Source organism: Pan paniscus, chromosome 13 (assembly GCF_029289425.2).
Source record: "Pan paniscus chromosome 13, NHGRI_mPanPan1-v2.0_pri, whole genome shotgun sequence".
NCBI classification, from domain to species: Eukaryota; Metazoa; Chordata; class Mammalia; order Primates; family Hominidae; genus Pan; species Pan paniscus.
Genome location: NC_073262.2, coordinates 44007640 through 44025236, shown reverse-complemented (window position 1 = coordinate 44025236; position 17597 = coordinate 44007640). Strand labels below are relative to the sequence as shown.

Below are 17597 nucleotides of genomic sequence, written 5' to 3'. Positions count from 1 at the left end.
GTTTCTGTTCAGGGAGGGAACCAGGTCATAAAAGCAACCCAACTGCCTATTACAAGAACCATATCTTGCAGAATGGGACCTTTGATGTTAGTGCACAAACACAATAACATTCTAATTTATTTCAGTTGCAGAAAATCAGTACAGATTAAAAAATTTTATCTGCTGTCATTAGTACACATTAGAATATATTAGAACTGGACTTAAGCAGATAATCTGGATACATAACACTATCATATGACAGTATATAATTTCAATTAAAATGTGAGAATTTGCATTTCTTTCTGTTTGGTGTTGATTTTGGCTCCTAATAGTTTAAAGGGTGCCTATAATCCAGTTAGGAATCTTTTAAAAAAGCACTTCAGTGCACTGTAGGGGCTCACTAGTTAGGGTTTCATGAGGTAAACTCTTTTCAAGTGAGGAAGATTTTGGAACACTACAAATCATCTGCTGATTCATTTTTGGTAGATTTAACACATAACAAATTAAATTTAGTCCAAACAAATAGTGAGACAGTTAAGTTTGCTGGTTCATGTTTTTCTTCTCCCTTTGTCTAAGGTGAATTATTTTTCACATGTTAGAAGCCAGTGATGTGGCAGTAGCTAAACATAGATTAAAAAGTTAATTCTTAATTTTAATTATTATTTATTTCTTTTAACAGTTTAATTTTAATTACTTTCTAATTTTTATTGTCCATACTTGATTACTTAAGAATAAAATTATTTTAAGAACATGCACTCCAAAAGAGGAAATGTCACAGAAATACAACAAGCAAATTAACCTTTTGTTTTTACATCTGCAGAAAAGATCTCAAGAACCAGAAATAAATAAGGATGGTGATAGAGAGGTATACCTTTATATTCAGATGTTTGTGTTGAATTAGATTTTTACATTATGTTGTTTAACAAAGTGTAGTAAATGTAGGCATACATGATCCTATCATGTAAGTAGCATAAATCATCAGTGAAAAATTTAATAGTTAACTCAGAATTCTGTACATTGAATTTTAAAGAGTTGCAAACCCTAGAACTATTCTTTCATTATTATGGAATAATCCCGAATGGTGCCATAAAATGCTAGGTAATGCCACTTTAGGAGCTTTAGAGCAATTATTTTATCTTTCTTGGTTTTAGTCTGATTATCAATAGATAATGTGCCTATAGTAGATAATTTCTTATTCTCTGTATTTTCCAGCTAGAAAATTTTATGGCTATCAAAGAAGAAATGAAGAAGCACGGAAGTACTCATGTCGGATTCCCAGAAAACCTGACTAATGGTGCCACTGCTGGCAATGGTGATGGTGGATTAATTCCTCCAAGGAAGAGCAGAACACCTGAAAGCCAGCAATTTCCTGACACTGAGAATGAAGAGTATCACAGGTAAGCCTATGGCAACATTGAACAGGAGGTAACTTTGTGCTGTCAAACTAATCCTAATTTGGGCTAATATTCATGATGAACAAATTTTATACTTTTATTAGGATATTCAGCCTTGCCTGTTAATCAGAAAAATGAAAATCAGCAAACAATCAGTTACCGTTTTTTTCCAGTCATTAATTTATTTGAAAAATAACCAGTATTGGCAAATGTGAGGGAAAAGGCATTTTCTTCTCTTTTCAGTGAAGTTTTCTTTTAGCTTCGGGGTACATGTGCAGGTTTATTATATAGGTAAACTGTATCATGGAGGTTTGGGGTACAGATTATTTCACCAGCCACATAATAAACAAAATACTCGAAAAGTAGTTTTTTGGTCGTCTCCCTCCTGCCACGCTCCACCCTCAAGTAGGCCCCAGTGTCTGTTATTCTCCTCTTTGTGTCCATGAGTTCTCATGTTTAGTTCCCACTAATGAGTAAGAATATGTGGCATTTGATTTTCTGTTCCTGCATTAGTTTGCTTAGGATAATGGCCTCCAGCTCCATCCATGTTGCTGCAGGGGAAATGGTTTCATTGAAAAAGACATTTCATATACTGTTGGTAAATACATTTTGAACATTAATTGAGTAGCATATTCACACACACATATATAACAGAGTAAGCATATATAATACATGTTAAGGATATTTGTATAGATATGTTATGTGTATACTTATGTATAAGGACATTTATTATAGTATTATTATGTAAAAAATTTGGAGGTAGTCTAATTCCTTATCAATAGGAAATAGCTCAATTTCCATATCCCCAAAATAATGTATTATGCAACCATTTTTAAAAAATGAGGTTAGATGTAGGGTATACTGATTATTTCACAATTAAAATGTATTTAAAGCATTTAGTTTGATGACACATCTTAAGAGTTCTTGTTAAAATTCTTGTAATATCTGCTGTGTTGCAAATGGAAGCTACATGCTACATTGACACTGTACCTTGTTAGCAACAAGATTGCTAGTTACTAAATTTTTGTTGTCAGTGCCTGAGTGCTGAAATATTGGACCCTCAATCTGAATATTGCCAAGGGATTGTACATGGGGATCTATATTTAATATAAACATTTCAGTATATTGGGTAAAACTTTTATTAAAATACATCAAAGAATCTTTGATCTACTAAACCAGGAGTTGGCCAGCTTTTTCTGCAAAGAGCTAGTTAGTAAATATTTTAGGCTTTGTGGACTACGTATATTTATTTTCTTGAGACAGGGTCTCACTCTGTTTCCCAGGCTGGAGTGCAGTTGTGTGATCATGGCTCACTGCAGCTTCAACTTTCTGGGCTCTAGTGATCCTCTGACCTCAGCCTCTACTAGCTGAGACCACAGGTGTGCAACATCACACCCAGCTAACTGACACTATGGACTGTAAAGTGAATAAGCTTGTCTGTGTTCCAAGATACTTGACTTACAAAAACAGGCAGTGGGCTGGATTTGGCCCATAGGTGCTTATTTGCTGACCCTTGTGCTAAAAGGAAGGTGCTGCTAATGCAGTGACTTTTATTTGTAAAAGTGCCCTGCATGTGTGACATTATCCTCCCTTTGAGAAAAGGATATATTTCAGTATTCACCTCACCATATTTTTCCAGTGACTTCATATGATTTTGAAAACTACATTTATAAAATAAGATTATTTTCTGCATTTCTCCCACTTTATTCCTGTTAATAGAACTCAGTATTTTACTGTGATCAATTACTTCGTATATTTGATGAGTGTCAACTGTCCTAGAATTGGCTGATTTTTATCAAGCAAGAAATATTCTCCTTGAGAGTTTTAGTATTTCTTGGTCTTTATGTATAAGCACGAACAAAATAATAATCAGCTTATGTAATCTAGAAATGTTCAAAGGGCCTTTAAAACCTTGGTCTGACATTTCTAAATGCCATATGTGTATAATTTTTATAACCTTTAGAATATATAATTGTTACATAAAATTTGAAAACTCCACCTGGTATGTAAAATTTGGAAGCTACTATTTCTTGTCTATCACTTTTCCATGACTGTGGATGAAAATTACATCATTCTCAGTCATGAGCGTTAAGTATGTTGTCCTTAAAGAACTGTCTACACTCATGAACTCAAATTTTCTTTCCATTCACTCTTGATCTCAATGCCAGTAAGTCTTCAATTTCAGCACTCCTCCAGAGTTGTTTTTCCTCAAGATTATCACTAATTTTTTTCTGTACTAAATCTAGGCATTTTTCTTACACCTCATTTAATCTCTCAGCAATATTTGAGCCAATGGAGGGCATCTCCTCCCTAATGGCATCTTCACTTGGCTTTCAGGACCTCACTCCCTCAGGCTTTTCCTCCTGCCTTTCTAGTCCGTTTATCATGGTCTGTTTTGCTTGCTGCTCCTCATCTTTCTCCTTTTGGACATAGTTGTTTCTCATGGCTCAGTCCTCAATCTTCTTTCTCATAATTTTTTTTTTTTTTAAGACTGAGTCTCGCTTTGTCCCCCAGGCTGGAGTTCAGTGGCATGATCTTGGCTCATTGCAACCTCTGCCTCATGAGTTCCAGCACTTCTCCTGCCTCAGCCTCCTGAGTAGCTGGGATTACAGGTGTGCGACACCATGCCTGGCTAATTTTTGTATTTTTAGTAGAGACAGGTTTCCCCATGTTGGCCAGGCGGGTCTGAAACTCCTGACATCAGGTGATCTGCCCGCCTTGGCCTCATGACATGTTGGGATTACAGGCGTGAGCCACCGTGCCTGGCCCCTCGTGACTTTTTCTACTGTGTATATGCTAGTGATTTCCAAATGTATGTCTCCAACTTAGATCTCTTTCCTTAATTCCAGATCTCTATATCATCCCACCTACTTGACATCTCTATTTGATTAGCTGTTGGGTATCACACACTTGTCAGATCCAAAATTGGGCTACTGATGTCCTTCCTGAAATCTACACCTCATGTAGTCTTTCCTACTTTGGTTAACAGCAACTCTTCCAGTTGCTCTGCCAAAAACCTCAGTGTCTGATCTTTCTCTCTCAGTCAAGATCTTCTTGACTGATCTTTCTCTCTGTCCTGACACTTCACATCTAATCTCTCAGTAAATCTTGTCAGGTCTATCTGAAGAATATATCCAGAGGCCAGTCTATCTTGTACATCTGAGCCACCGTCATCTGCAGTTTAGATGAGTGTCATAGACTGGGAATTGATAGTCCTGGTTTTTAAAAACTTCCCCTTTCATCAATTCTTATCTCAGTGGATGTATTTAAAACATAAGTCAAATGTTGTCATTCCTCTGCCCCAGCCCTTCTGATTGCCTCCCATTTCACTCTGAGTATGTGGCAGAGTTCCTCCTAATAACTGAAAGGCAGTAAACCATCTGGCATGTTACCTCTCCTGCTGAAACTTCTGTTTCTTATCTGTATTGCTGTGTTTCAGCCACGCTGAACTTGTTGCTATTCCTGACCTATCCCTAGTGCTTAAAGACTCCAGGCACACCTCTGCACTTAGCAGTTCCCTGTATCTGGAATGCTTTTTCCCCAGATATTCTTCTAGCTTACTGTTTCCATTACTTCAGCTCTTTACTTAAAATCCCCTTTCTAAGAAGAAGAAAAAGGGTAAAAAGAAACCCATTAAGGAATAACCACTTCCTGAGGAAGAACCATGTACCAGCACAATTCCTAGTCCAGAGAAAATGAAGAAAATGAAAAAAAAGAGAGATAATGAGGACTAACAGAAAGGAATTAGGATTGTATCATCAGGACGCGTCAGGCTTGAGATTCAACTGGGAACATACCAGGGATGCTCTCTCACGTAATTGAGGGAAGGTTCAATGAAACAAAGTGATTTATCATCTTTAACTTCAAACCTATTTGTGTCTTGACATCAACTCTGTTAACATCATCATTTTTTAGAGTCTTTGATGTACAAATAAAAGTTTCTTTGTATTAAGGAAAAATCCTCTTTCTCAGCAGGGACTTTTCTGGCCATCCCAACTTTCCCACCACCCTTCCCATCAAACACATAAAGATTTCATTTTCCTGCTTTAGTTTTTCTCCTCTAACGTACTGTGTATTTTGCCGTATCTGTCTGTTGTTATTGTGTGTTTATCTCACTCTCATAAATAGGGTTTTTATTGTTCATTACCATATCCTCACTTCCTAGAAAAAGGCCTAGCCTATCAGACGTAGCTACCTAATAAATAGGTATTAAATGAATGAATGGAGTTTATCCCGGGTATATTGTTTGATTGATTCTCACTTAAAAAATGTTTGACAAGGTTCATTTTAACAATTTAGCCTGGTAATTATATGTATTTTAAAAATTCTTTCGGCTTTTTATAATAAGCTACATTCTTTATATTAATATTTTTTCACTTAGGGAGAAAAGCCCAATATTGTGGTTATTCACTATTCTTTTACTGGTAATCATGATAATTGCAATTATGGTAAAATGAGTTAGAGAAATTACAAACTTTACTGGTATTTTATTTATTTAGAGACAGAGTCTCGCTCTGTCACCCAGGCTGCAGTGCAGTGGTGTGACCTCGGCTCACTGCAACCTCTGCCTCCTGGGTTCAGGCGATTCTCCTGCCTCAGCCCTCTGAGGAGCTGGGATTACAGGTGCGTGCCATGACACCTGGCTAATTTTTGTATTTTTAGTAGAGACGGGGTTTCATCCTGTTTGTCAGGCTGGTCTTGAACTCCTGACCTCAGGCAGTCCACCCACCTCATCCTCACAAAGTGCTGGGTGGATTACAGGTTAAGCCACCACATGCGGCCACTAGTATTTTATTTTTTTTAGGGTGGTAAATGTAATGGACTCACAAATTCTTTCCAAGGGATTATGGACCTTCGGTATTTGAAATAAAAAGACAGTTGGAATTTTTGCTTCCGATAGTAAGACTATACTGGTCAGGCACTGTCTATTCTGATGGAGCAGCTGTTGCTGCTTGGCTGTCTTTCAGAAGCAAGCTGCTCACACTGATATTGGTTGGTGAGCAAGGCCAGTGGTCATTGATCGATTGACTAGATTTTGAACTGGCTCTGGCTGGCTTCTTGTTACCATGGCTACAGGTCAATTCTTTCCTAAGTTTGAGTCAACTTTAACCAGCAATTTTCTGTTCAAAAGTTGCCTTCCATTAGCTATGTTCAAAAAGAAACTTTTTAATATTCCAGAATTGTGGATTTAAAGTTTTGGTTATGATGACTTGGTTAATAATAGCTCTCAGGAAGATTTTTTTTTTTGATACATCATCTTAACCAGAAGAGTTCTCTGTATAGTTTATTTCTTAAAAATAATTGTTTTGTTTTTGTTTTTGGTATTTTTAGAAGCTTTTGCTCAAGTCCTAACATAATCTCCAGTAGGAGATTTTAGTCTCTTTGTCAGTTCATGTATGTATATGATAGTCATATTCTGTCTTTTTAAATTCCTTTTCTTGTTCACTTTTTTCTCTGTACAATAATAGTGATATTGTTATACATTTTTATCTCATTAAAAAGTTGTTACAATTTTCTGCTGGCAAATCTAGCTTTTTCTATATTTTGACTGAATAGGTTAAAAGTGAAGAAAATTTACGAGATCATTTTATTTTCAAACAAAATCATAAGTAAAAAAAATTGCTATTTTGAATTATAAATAATGACATTTAGATATTTTAAAAATAAGGATACCCCCCCCCCCGATAGTTTGGCTTTGTGTTTCTATGCAAATCTCATGTCAAATTGTAATTCCCAGGTGTTGAGGAAAGACCAGCTGGGAGGTGATTGGCTCATAGGGTCGGTTTCCTCCATGCTGTTCTTGTGATAGTGAGTGAGTCCTCACAAGAGCTGACGGTTTCATAAGGGGCTCTTTGCGCTTCACTTCTCTCTTCTCTCTCTCCTGCCGCCTTATGAAGAAGGTGCCTGCTTCCCCTTCCCCTTCTACCATGGTTGTTAAGTTTCCTGAGGCCTCCCCAGCCATGCGTAACTGTGAATCAATTAATCCTCTTTCCTTTATGAATTACCTAGTCTCAGGTATGTATGTGTGTGAATTACCCAGTCTCAGCTATGTACACATGTATATGTGTGAGTGTATATACACACATACATATATATGATACATATATGTGATGTGAGATATATATATGTATATACGTCCATTTTCTTTATTCCACTCATCAGTTGATGGACACTGGTTGATTCCATATCTTTGCATATTGCGAATTGTGCTGCAGTAAACATATGTGTGCGGTTGTCCTTTTGAGAGTACGATTTTTTTATTTTGTGTAGATATCTGGAAATGAGAATGCTGGATAAAATGGTAGGATCTACTTTTAGTTCTTTGCGAACTCTCCATACCGTTTTCCATAGATTTGTATGAAGTTGCATTCCCACCAGCAGTGTATCACTGTTGTCTTTTCACCGCATCTACGCCAACATCTGTTGTTTTTTTGATTTCTAATAGTGGCCATTCTGGCTGCAGTGAGGTGATATCTCACTGTGGTTTTATTGTACATTTCCCTGATGATTAGAGATATTTAGCATGTTTTTATATGCTTGTTTACCGTTTGTACATCTTCTTTTGAGAAATGTCTATTCATGTAATTTGGCCACTTTCCAATGGAATTATTTGCGTTTTTCCTGCTGATTTGTTTGAGTTTCTTGTCGGTTATAGATATTAGTCCTTTATTAGCGTCATAATTTTCAAAATTTTCCCATTGCATAAGTTGTTGTTTTACTCTGATGATTATTTCTTTTGCTGTGCTGAAGCTTTTTAGTTTAATTAGGTCTGATTTATTTATTTTCATTTTTGTTGGATTTGCTTTTAGGGTCTTCCTCATAAATCCTTTGCCTAGGCCAATGTTTTCAGGTCTTAGGTTTAGGCCTTTCATCCATCTTGAATTAATTTTTGTATATGGTGAGAGATAGAGATCCAGTTTCATTCTTCAACATGTGGCTATCTTTTTTTCCCAGCACCATTTATTGAATAACCTGTACTTTCTCCAGTGTATGTTTTTGTATCCTTGCTCAGAGATCACTTGGTTGTAGTGGCTTTATTTCTGAGTTGTCTGTTCTGTTCCGTTGATCTATGTATCTGTTTTTATACGAGTACCATGCTGTTTCTGTTACTGTGGCCTTAGAGTATCATTTGAAGTCAGGTAATGTGATGCCAACATATTTGTTCCTTTTGCTTGGTATGTCTGTTGCTGTTCAGGCTCTTTTGTGGTTCTACATGAATGTCAACATTTTAAAATAATTCTGTGAAGAATGACATTGGTACTTTGGTAGGAATTGTATAGAATGTGTAGACTGCTTTGGGCACTATGGTCATTTTCACTATATCAGTTCTTTCAGTCCATGAACATAGGATGTATTTTCATTTGTTTGTGTCATCTGTTATTTTCTTTGGTGGTGTTTTCCAGTTATCTTTATATAGATCACTCACTTTTTTCATTAAGTATATTCCTAGGTACTTCACACTTTTTTGCATCCACTGTAAAAGGGATTGGATTGTTGATATGAACTCTCAGCTTGGTTGTAGTTGGTGTATAGTGGTGCTACTGATTGGTATTCATTTATTTTGTAACCTCTGAGACTTTACTGAATTCATGTATCAAATCTAGGAGTGTTTTGTAGGAGGAGTCTTTAGGGTTTTCTAGGTATAGGATAATATCATTGGTGAAGAGATAGTTTGACTTCCTCTTTTCCAATTTGGATGCCCTTTATTTCTCTTGCCCAATTGCTCTGCCTAGGACTTCCCAGTTTTATTCTTAATATGCATGAAATAAAAGTAAAATGGAAAGTGCTTAACGATGAGTTTATTTCACATCTCTCTCTCATACACAGATAAAATTATTTCAAAGTCCTATGTTAAAAACATAATATTAGACCCTGTCTTGTTCTAAAAGGAATTTCTAAGTTGTTTATAAAATACATAGGAATCAAGAATATAAGTAGAAAGTGTTTCCAAAAAATAAACATAAAAAGTATGGGTTATAGGACACAGACCATTAGCAGTCCCTGGCCTGTTAGGACCTGGGCCACACAGCAGGAGGTTAGAGGCAGGTGAGCAAGTGAAGCTTATCTGTTTACAGTCACTCTCTGTCTCTCGCATTACCGCCCGAGTTCCTCCTCCTGTCAGATCAGCGGTGGCATTAGATTGTCCTGAATGTGACCTGAACCCTGTTGTAAGTTGCTCATGCAGGGGGATATAGGTTGTTCACTCCTTATGAGAATTGAATGCCTTTCTGATCTGTCACCATCTTCCATCACCCCCAAATGGGACCATCTAGTTGCAGGAAAACAAGCCCAGGGCTCCCACTGATTCTACATTTTGGTGAGATATAATTATTTCATTATATATTAATAATAATAGAAATAAAGTGCACAATGAATGTAATATACTTGAATCATCCTGGAACCATCCCCCACCTCAGGTTCCTGGAAAAATTATCTTCCACAAAACCAGTCCCTGGTGCCAGCATGGTTGGGGACACCTGGTTAACAGATGTGAGACCCCTTTGCCTTGTCTTGGAATAATATGCAGATATGCATTGTGTGAATGACATCTGATGGCGCCATCTTGCCCTGTAAATCATTTTAGGGACAGCTCCAGTATTTCATGAAAATTAAAATTTCTTCTAGTGACAAACAAAATGATACTCAGAAGCAATTTTGTGAAGAACAGAACACTGGAATATTACACGATGAGATTCTGATTCATGAAGAAAAGCAGATAGAAGTGGTTGAAAAAATGAATTCTGAGGTATTTTCTTTAGTTATTTTCAAATGTTTTTATATGTGTGTATATTTTAAAGAACTGTATTTTGGAAATATAAAGGATTTTTAAGTCATATATATGTGTGTATATATTCTATATATCCTTTGTCATATATCTATATACGTACATATAGGATAAACCCATGTTCTTAATTCACCTTCATTTGCCTGCAACAGTTGAGTAGTGACCTGCACAATGGCCTCAATCCAAAGGAGAAGTATTTGATGTTTTTCATAAGAATTGATGATCTTTCCACATCAGAAATAAGTTTTGCTACTGAAAACAGATTTTCTTGTTTTTGGACATTAGTTTTTAAAAAAATGTTAATAGAGAAGTCAATTGATTATTTTCACTGATAAGAAAGTAGGAAATGTATAGGTTGGTCAGAGGCCACATTATGGATACCATTATCCTTACTTTTGCAGAGAGGAACAGTTTGCTCCAAGTAGTTTCTCATTTCAATGTAAAGAGGTTTGAAAACAATGACATGCCATGATACACATTTAGTAATAATTTATTGATAAGTATTTTGTTTCTGGAGAAATAGTTCAGTATATTTCCCCTATTTCACCATTACTACTGTTTCAAACATTATAAAGAGGAAATAAAAGTTACCGCAATGGCAAATAATCTCATGATTTCTAAGAAAATCTCTATAAGTTGTATCTTATTTACCATTCATATTTTGAAACAAAAGGTTTCTTTTGTATTTATATATTTACACCACAGAAGTAACTGTGGTTTTGTGGAGGATCACTAGAAGTAGCATCAGCAGACCTGGGGAAAATCCTGCATCTGTGTATATTTTTTGACCTCTCCTTTTAAGAATCGCGATCTTAAATGAGTTCAGTATTGTATGTAGAAGTGCAATGCCTAGATACAGATGTGTACAGTATGGAAGGGTACAGTGCTTAGATTTGACAGTTATAAATAAATGTAATTCTTATAACTGAGTATAGAAATATTAGAAATGTAGAATATCGGTAAAACGTTCTTCAGTAAAAGAAACTTAAAGAACTTTGAGAAATTGCTTCTGTCCAAATATATGCATAGCTAAGGCTCTTAGGATGGTGTGGTTGATAGGTTAGATATCAGAGTGTAAACCTAATCTTAAAAATATTGTCAAATTATTAATCTTATATTTTATGCCTCTGGGTTTTTTGTAACTCAGAAAAAGGCTTTTTAAATTCTGAGATTCTTAAAAATCCTCTAGTGATTTATTTGTCATCGTCTTTAAATAAATATTTAAACTTTTAGGAATTTAGGAGCAGATTCCTAAAAGTTTAAATATTTATTTAAAGATGATGAAAAATAAATCACTGGAGGAATTTACACTCTTATTAGGTTGGAAGTTTTGTCCAATTTTTTTCCAGTTAAATATCCACTATGGGGATTCTTTCATTATACAGATACATGTTATTTTTTAATTTCAGAAGAAATCATGATATGTCAATCTATTGAGTGCTAACTAAAAGTTCTCTTTGTTTACTTAGCTTTCTCTTAGTTGTAAGAAAGAAAAAGACCTCTTGCATGAAAATAGTACGTTGCAGGAAGAAATTGCCATGCTAAGACTGGAGCTAGACACAATGAAACATCAGAGCCAGCTAAGAGAAAAGAAATATTTGGAGGAAGTTGAAAGTGTGAAAAAAAAGAATGATAATCTTTTAAAGGCTCTACAATTGAATGAGCTCACCATGGATGATGATACCGCCGTGCTCGTCATTGACAACGGCTCTGGCATGTGCAAGGCCGGCTTTGCAGGTGACGATGCCCCGCGGGCTGTCTTCCCTTCCATCGTGGGGCACCCCAGGCACCAGGGCATGATGGGGGGCATGCATCAGGAGTCCTATGTGGGCAAGGAGGCCCAGAGCAAGAGAGGCATCCTGACCCTGAAGTACCCCATGGAACACGGCATCATCACCAACTGGGATGACATGGAGAAGATCTGGCACCACACCTTCTACAACGAGCTGCGTGTGGCTCCCGAGGAGCACCCCATCCTGCTGACCGAGGCCCCCCTGAACCCCAAGGCCAACCACGAGAAGATGACCCAGATCATGTTTGAGACCTTCAACACCCCAGCCATGTACGTGGCCATCCAGGCCGTGCTGTCCCTGTACACCTCTGGCCGTACTACTGGCTTCGTGATGGACTCTGGTGATGGGGTCACCCACACTGTGCCCATCTATGAGGGGAATGCCCTCCCCCATGCCACCCTGCGCCTAGACCTGGCTGGGCGGGAACTGACTGACTACCTCATGAAGATCCTCACCGAGCGTGGCTATAGGTTCACCACCATGGCCGAGCGGGAAATCGTGCGTGACATCAAAGAGAAGCTGTGCTATGTTGCCCTGGACTTCGAGCAGGAGATGGCCACGGCGGCCTCCAGCTCCTCCCTAGAGAAGAGCTACGAGCTGCCCGATGGCCAGGTCATCACCATCGGCAACGAGCGGTTCCGCTGCCCCGAGGCACTCTTCCAGCCTTGCTTCCTGGGCATGGAATCCTGTGGCATCCATGAAACTACCTTCAACTCCATCATGAAGTCTGATGTGGACATCCGCAAAGACCTGTACACCAACACAGTGCTGTCTGGCGGCACCACCATGTACCCTGGCATGGCCCACAGAATGCAGAAGGAGATCGCTGCCCTGGCGCCTAGCATGATGAAGATCAAGATCATTGCTCCTCCCAAGCGCAAGTACTCCGTGTGGGTCGGTGGCTCCATCCTGGCCTCGCTGTCCACCTTCCAGCAGATGTGGATCAGCAAGCAGGAGTATGATGAGTCAGGCCCCTCCATTGTCCACCGCAAATGCTTCTAGGTGGACTCTGACTTAGTTGCGTTACACCCTTTCTTGACAAAACCAAACTTCTCAGAAAACAACATGAGATTGGCATGGCTTTATTTGTTTTCTTGTTTCATTTTTTGTTTTGTTTTTTATTGGCTTGACTCAGGATTTAAAAACCGGAATGATGAAGGTGACAGCAGTCGGTTGGAGGGAGCTTCCTCCAAAGTTCTACAATGTGGCCGAGGACTTTGATTGTACATTGTTCTTCTTTTCAATAGTCATTCCAAATATTGTGAGACGCATTGTTTCAGGAAGCCCCTTGCCCTGCTAAAAGCCACCCCACTTCTCTCTAAGGAGAATGGCCCAGTCCTCTCCCTATTTCACACAGGGGTGGTGATAGCATTGCTTTTGTGCAAATTACATAATGCAAAATTTTTTGAATCTTCGCCTTAATACTTTTTAATTTTGTTTTATTTTGAATGATCAGCCTTCGTGGCCCCCCTCTTTTGTACCCCAACTTGGGGTGTATGAAGGCTTTCGGTCTCCCTGAGAGTGGCTGGAGGCAGCCAGGGCTTACCTGTACTCTGACTTGAGGAGAGTTGGATAAAAGTGCACACCTTAAAAAAAATTGAGGAAGCACAGTATTTCAGTACAGTGGACAGCTTAGCATGTTGACAACTGAGAATAAAATGCTCAGTTCTGAACTGGACAGTGTAAGACACAACGAGGAAACACTGGAAATGGAAATTCAATTACGTCATTGTAGACTGGCTACTGCTCTACATGATTGTGACCAAAGTCAGATAGCTGAAAGAGACTTCTTTCCAGAGAACAAGACATGAACAGGTTTATTTACAGAAGACAATGAATTCTCATTTATCTCACCTAAAAGAGAACAGATTCTTTCTCAACAAGTCTAATGTAGACAGTAAAATCAACAGGCTAAAAATTAAGCTCCATGAAACAAGATAAAACTCTGAGAGAAAAGACGGGGCAGGCCGCCATCTTTCCCGTTCAGGCAACTTAGTCATTCCAGCCTGCGGGCTTTGGAGAGTACAAACCGACGAGGGACAGAAGAGATCCCACAGCACAGCATAGCTGCTTTACCAAATCATGGCCAGACTGCTTCTGTAAGCAGGCCCCTGATCCTGTTCCACCTCACTGGACAGGACCTCCCAACTGAGGCCTCCAGCTACCCCCACCAGCATTCCTTGGCCAATGGAAATGTGAAATGTTCCTGGGACAGAGCACCTGGAGAGGGGCAGGCCCCCACCTTTGCTCTTTCGGTGACTAGCCATTCTGGCCTGCGGGCTTTGGAGAGCCCAAGCTGACAAGGGGTGGAAGAGGTACCTCAGCACAGCACAGCCACGCTACAAAAACATGGCCAGACTCTTGTTTACGTCAGTCCCTGACCACATTTCTAGTCAGCGGGTGAAGTCTTTCAACCCGGTTCTCTGGCTACCTTGACTGCTGTTCTCTGGACCACAGCAGCCCTACAGAAAAGTGGCCAGACTCTCTACTTGATGGGCAGATCCTCCTGGCCTGGGTCTCTAGCCAGCCCACCACTGGAGCTATCAAGCCAGTAGCAACTCTGCAGTTCCTGGGACAGAGCTTCCAGGAGCAAATGAAATCCTTTCTGCCACTGCCTCTGCAGTGGAACTGCCCTTGCTACCCTCAGAAGATGCAACGGAGCAAAGACCCTAAGTGCCCTATCAACACCTCCAATAAGCTGCAGTTGACCCAAAGAACAAGCCAGTCCATCTCCCACGGGTACCACACACCCTCCACTACTCATCACCAGACAGGGAACCCTGGCTTGGGCCCACAGCACAGACCCTCCATCCTGGGCTGATTACACTAAGTGATTGCTAACTCACATATCTCTGGGATGGAGCACCCAGGAAACAAGCAAAGTGGTGGAGCAGCAAGTCAGGTGATGTGGAGCCCAGAGGTCAGGGATGGCTATCTCTCTAGGGTCCACTTGCCCTTGTGAGACACTTTATCCCAGCACTTTAGGAATGCTGAGGTCATACCAGCCACATCTCGTGCAAGATTGCCCAGCAGAGATCAGGTCCGAGAGTTCCCTTTTTAAAAAAAGGAGACTTGCTTAAAAAAAGAAGTCTAGCCACGTTTGTGTAGAGCAGCTGTGCTGTGCTGGGGGTTCACTTTTGAGAGAGTTCTCCTCTGAGACCTGATCTCTGGAGGCTGGGCAGTCTTGCACTTGCGATGGGGCTTGTCTGATCTCAGCACTCCTTAGTCTGCTCGCCTCTCCCATGGCCCCAGCCTGGCCACACCTGCTTATGGGTCACTCTTAGATGCCCACACCATAGCTTCCATGCTAGTGGACTGTACCATATCAGTGGAGAGCTGCAGCAAGGTGGCCCCTAGAGCCACGCACCAGCCTGCACATTGCCTCTCCATACGGCAGCCCTTTATTTGGAAACTTCCTAAATCACTTTGCTGTGTGTGTTTACACGGGTGGGTTTTGCTTTACTTGCCCTGAGAGCACACGGGAGTGCAGCACACACCCCAACCCACATCAACTGCCATTAAAGAAAAGAAATTTCAGCCCAGAATTTCATGTCCAGCAAAATTAAGCATCATAAGTGAAGGAGAAATAAGATCCTTTTCAGACAAGCAAATGCTGAGGGAATTTGGTATCACCAGATCTACCTTACAAGAGCTCCTGAAGGAAGCACTAAATACGGAAAGAAAAGATCATCACCTGCCACTACAAAAACACACTGAAGTACACAGTCCAATGATGCTAAAAACCAACCACATATGTAAGTCTGCAAAATAACCAGCTGACAGCATGACGACAGGATCAAATCCACACATACCATTACTAACCTTAAATGTAAATGGGCTAAATGCTCCCATTGAAAGACACGGGGCAAGCTGGGTAAAGAACCAAGACCCACTGGAGTATGCCGTCTTCAAGCAACCCATCTCACGTGCAGTGCCATACATAGGCTCAAAATAAAGGAATGGAGAAAAATATTTCATGCAAATGGAAAACAGAAAAAAGGTGTTGCACTCCCAGTTTCTGACAAAACAGACTATACCAATAAAGATAAAAAAAGAGGAGGACATTACAAAGGTGGTCCTGACCTTTGATAAATCTCATTATTGCCTGATACCAACCTGGGCTATTTTTATTGCCCAAAGCAATGGGATAATTTGCTGAGGTTGTGGAGCTTCTCCCCTTCAGAGAGTCCCTGATCTCCCATAATTTGGTTGAGATGTAAGGTTGATTTTGCTGTACAACTCCTTTTTTGAAGTTTTACTCATTTCCAACAAGGAAGGCAAGTTTTCCTGCTTCCATGACAAAGGAGATCAGGCACCTCCTTTCCTGAGTTTCAGCTTGCTTCTGACAGGGAAGGTGAGTGTAAGTTTTTCCAGCTTCTAAGATGGCAGAGAATGATCACCCACTCTGAGCCTTATTTCCAGGTAAGTAGCTGAATTACAGTTTTGTCTTAAAATTTTTCCTTAATGACTAAAATTTAAGATTACCCACCAGCTGCTTTTAATTCCTCCTTACCATTAGAACACTCAGTTAATCATATGAATTGTGTGTTTGTTTGTTTTGCTTAACTCTTTTTGTTTATGTTTGGGGTTTTATTGTTGTTTCACTTTTCTCCCATCTCTTCCTGACTTGGGCAAATCCAAAGGAATGTTCCAAATTGTGGGGAGCAAGGCATCTGAATTGGCTAAAACCCCTGTGGCTGCAAAAAAAACAAAAACAAAAACAAAAAACAAAACAAAAAAGAAAAACCAAAAACCAAAAAAAAAAAAAAAAAACACAAAAAACAAAAAACCAAAAAAAAGTCCAGTTGGAAATTTTTTAAAACTTTTTTTTAATTTTTAAATTTTGTTATTATACTTTAAGTTTTAGGGTACATGTGCACAACGTGCAGGTTTGTTACATATGTATACATGTGCCATGTTGGTGTGCTGCACCCATTAACTCGTCATTTAACATTAGGTGTATCTCCTAATGCTATCCCTCCCTCCTCCCCCACCCCACAACAGTTCTCGGTGTGTTATGTTCCCCTTCCTGTGTCCATGTGTTCTCATTGTTCAGTTCCCACCTACGAGTGAGAACATGAGGTGTTTGGTTTTCTGTTCTTGTGTTAGTTTGCTGAGAATGATGATTTCCAGCTTCATCCATGTCCCTGCAAAGGACATGAACTCATCCTTTTTCATGGGTGCATAGCATTCCATAGTGTATATATGCCACATTATCCAGTCTATCATTGATAGGCATTTGGGTTGGTTCCAAGTGTTTGCTGTTGTGAACTGTGCCGCAGTGAACATACGTGTGCATGTGTCTTTATATTAGAATGATTTATTATTTTTTCAGTATATACCCAGTAATGGGATTGCTGGGTTAAATGTATTTCTAGTTGTAGATCCTTGAGGAATTGTCACACTGTCTTCCACAATGGATGAACTAATTTATACTACCACCAAGAGTGTAAAAGTGTTCCTATTTCTCCACGTCCTCTCCAACATCTGTTGTTTCCTTATCTTTTAATGTTGGCCATTCTAAGTGGCGTGAGATTGTATCTCATTGTGGTTTTGATTTCCATTTCTCTAATGACCAGTGATGATGTGGTTTGCTTCACATGTTCTTTAGCTGCATAAATGTCTTATAGGGAAGTGTCTGTTCAT

At 39.4% G+C, this 17597-nt stretch overlaps 1 protein-coding gene across 1 annotated transcript in view; it reads left to right on the top strand.

The window, feature by feature from the left end:
- LOC117979303 (POTE ankyrin domain family member G-like) overlaps nucleotides 1-17236 on the top strand; it is a 42026-nt gene extending 24790 nt beyond the window's left edge. Inside the window, exons 8-11 of the mRNA XM_055109358.2 lie at nucleotides 800-844; nucleotides 1192-1376; nucleotides 9999-10119; nucleotides 11628-17236. Of these exons, the coding sequence (XP_054965333.1) occupies nucleotides 800-844; nucleotides 1192-1376; nucleotides 9999-10119; nucleotides 11628-12953 (1677 nt within the window). The 3' untranslated portion in view covers nucleotides 12954-17236. The remainder of the gene's footprint in view (nucleotides 1-799; nucleotides 845-1191; nucleotides 1377-9998; nucleotides 10120-11627) is intronic.
- The last annotated feature ends 361 nt before the right edge of the window (nucleotides 17237-17597 follow it).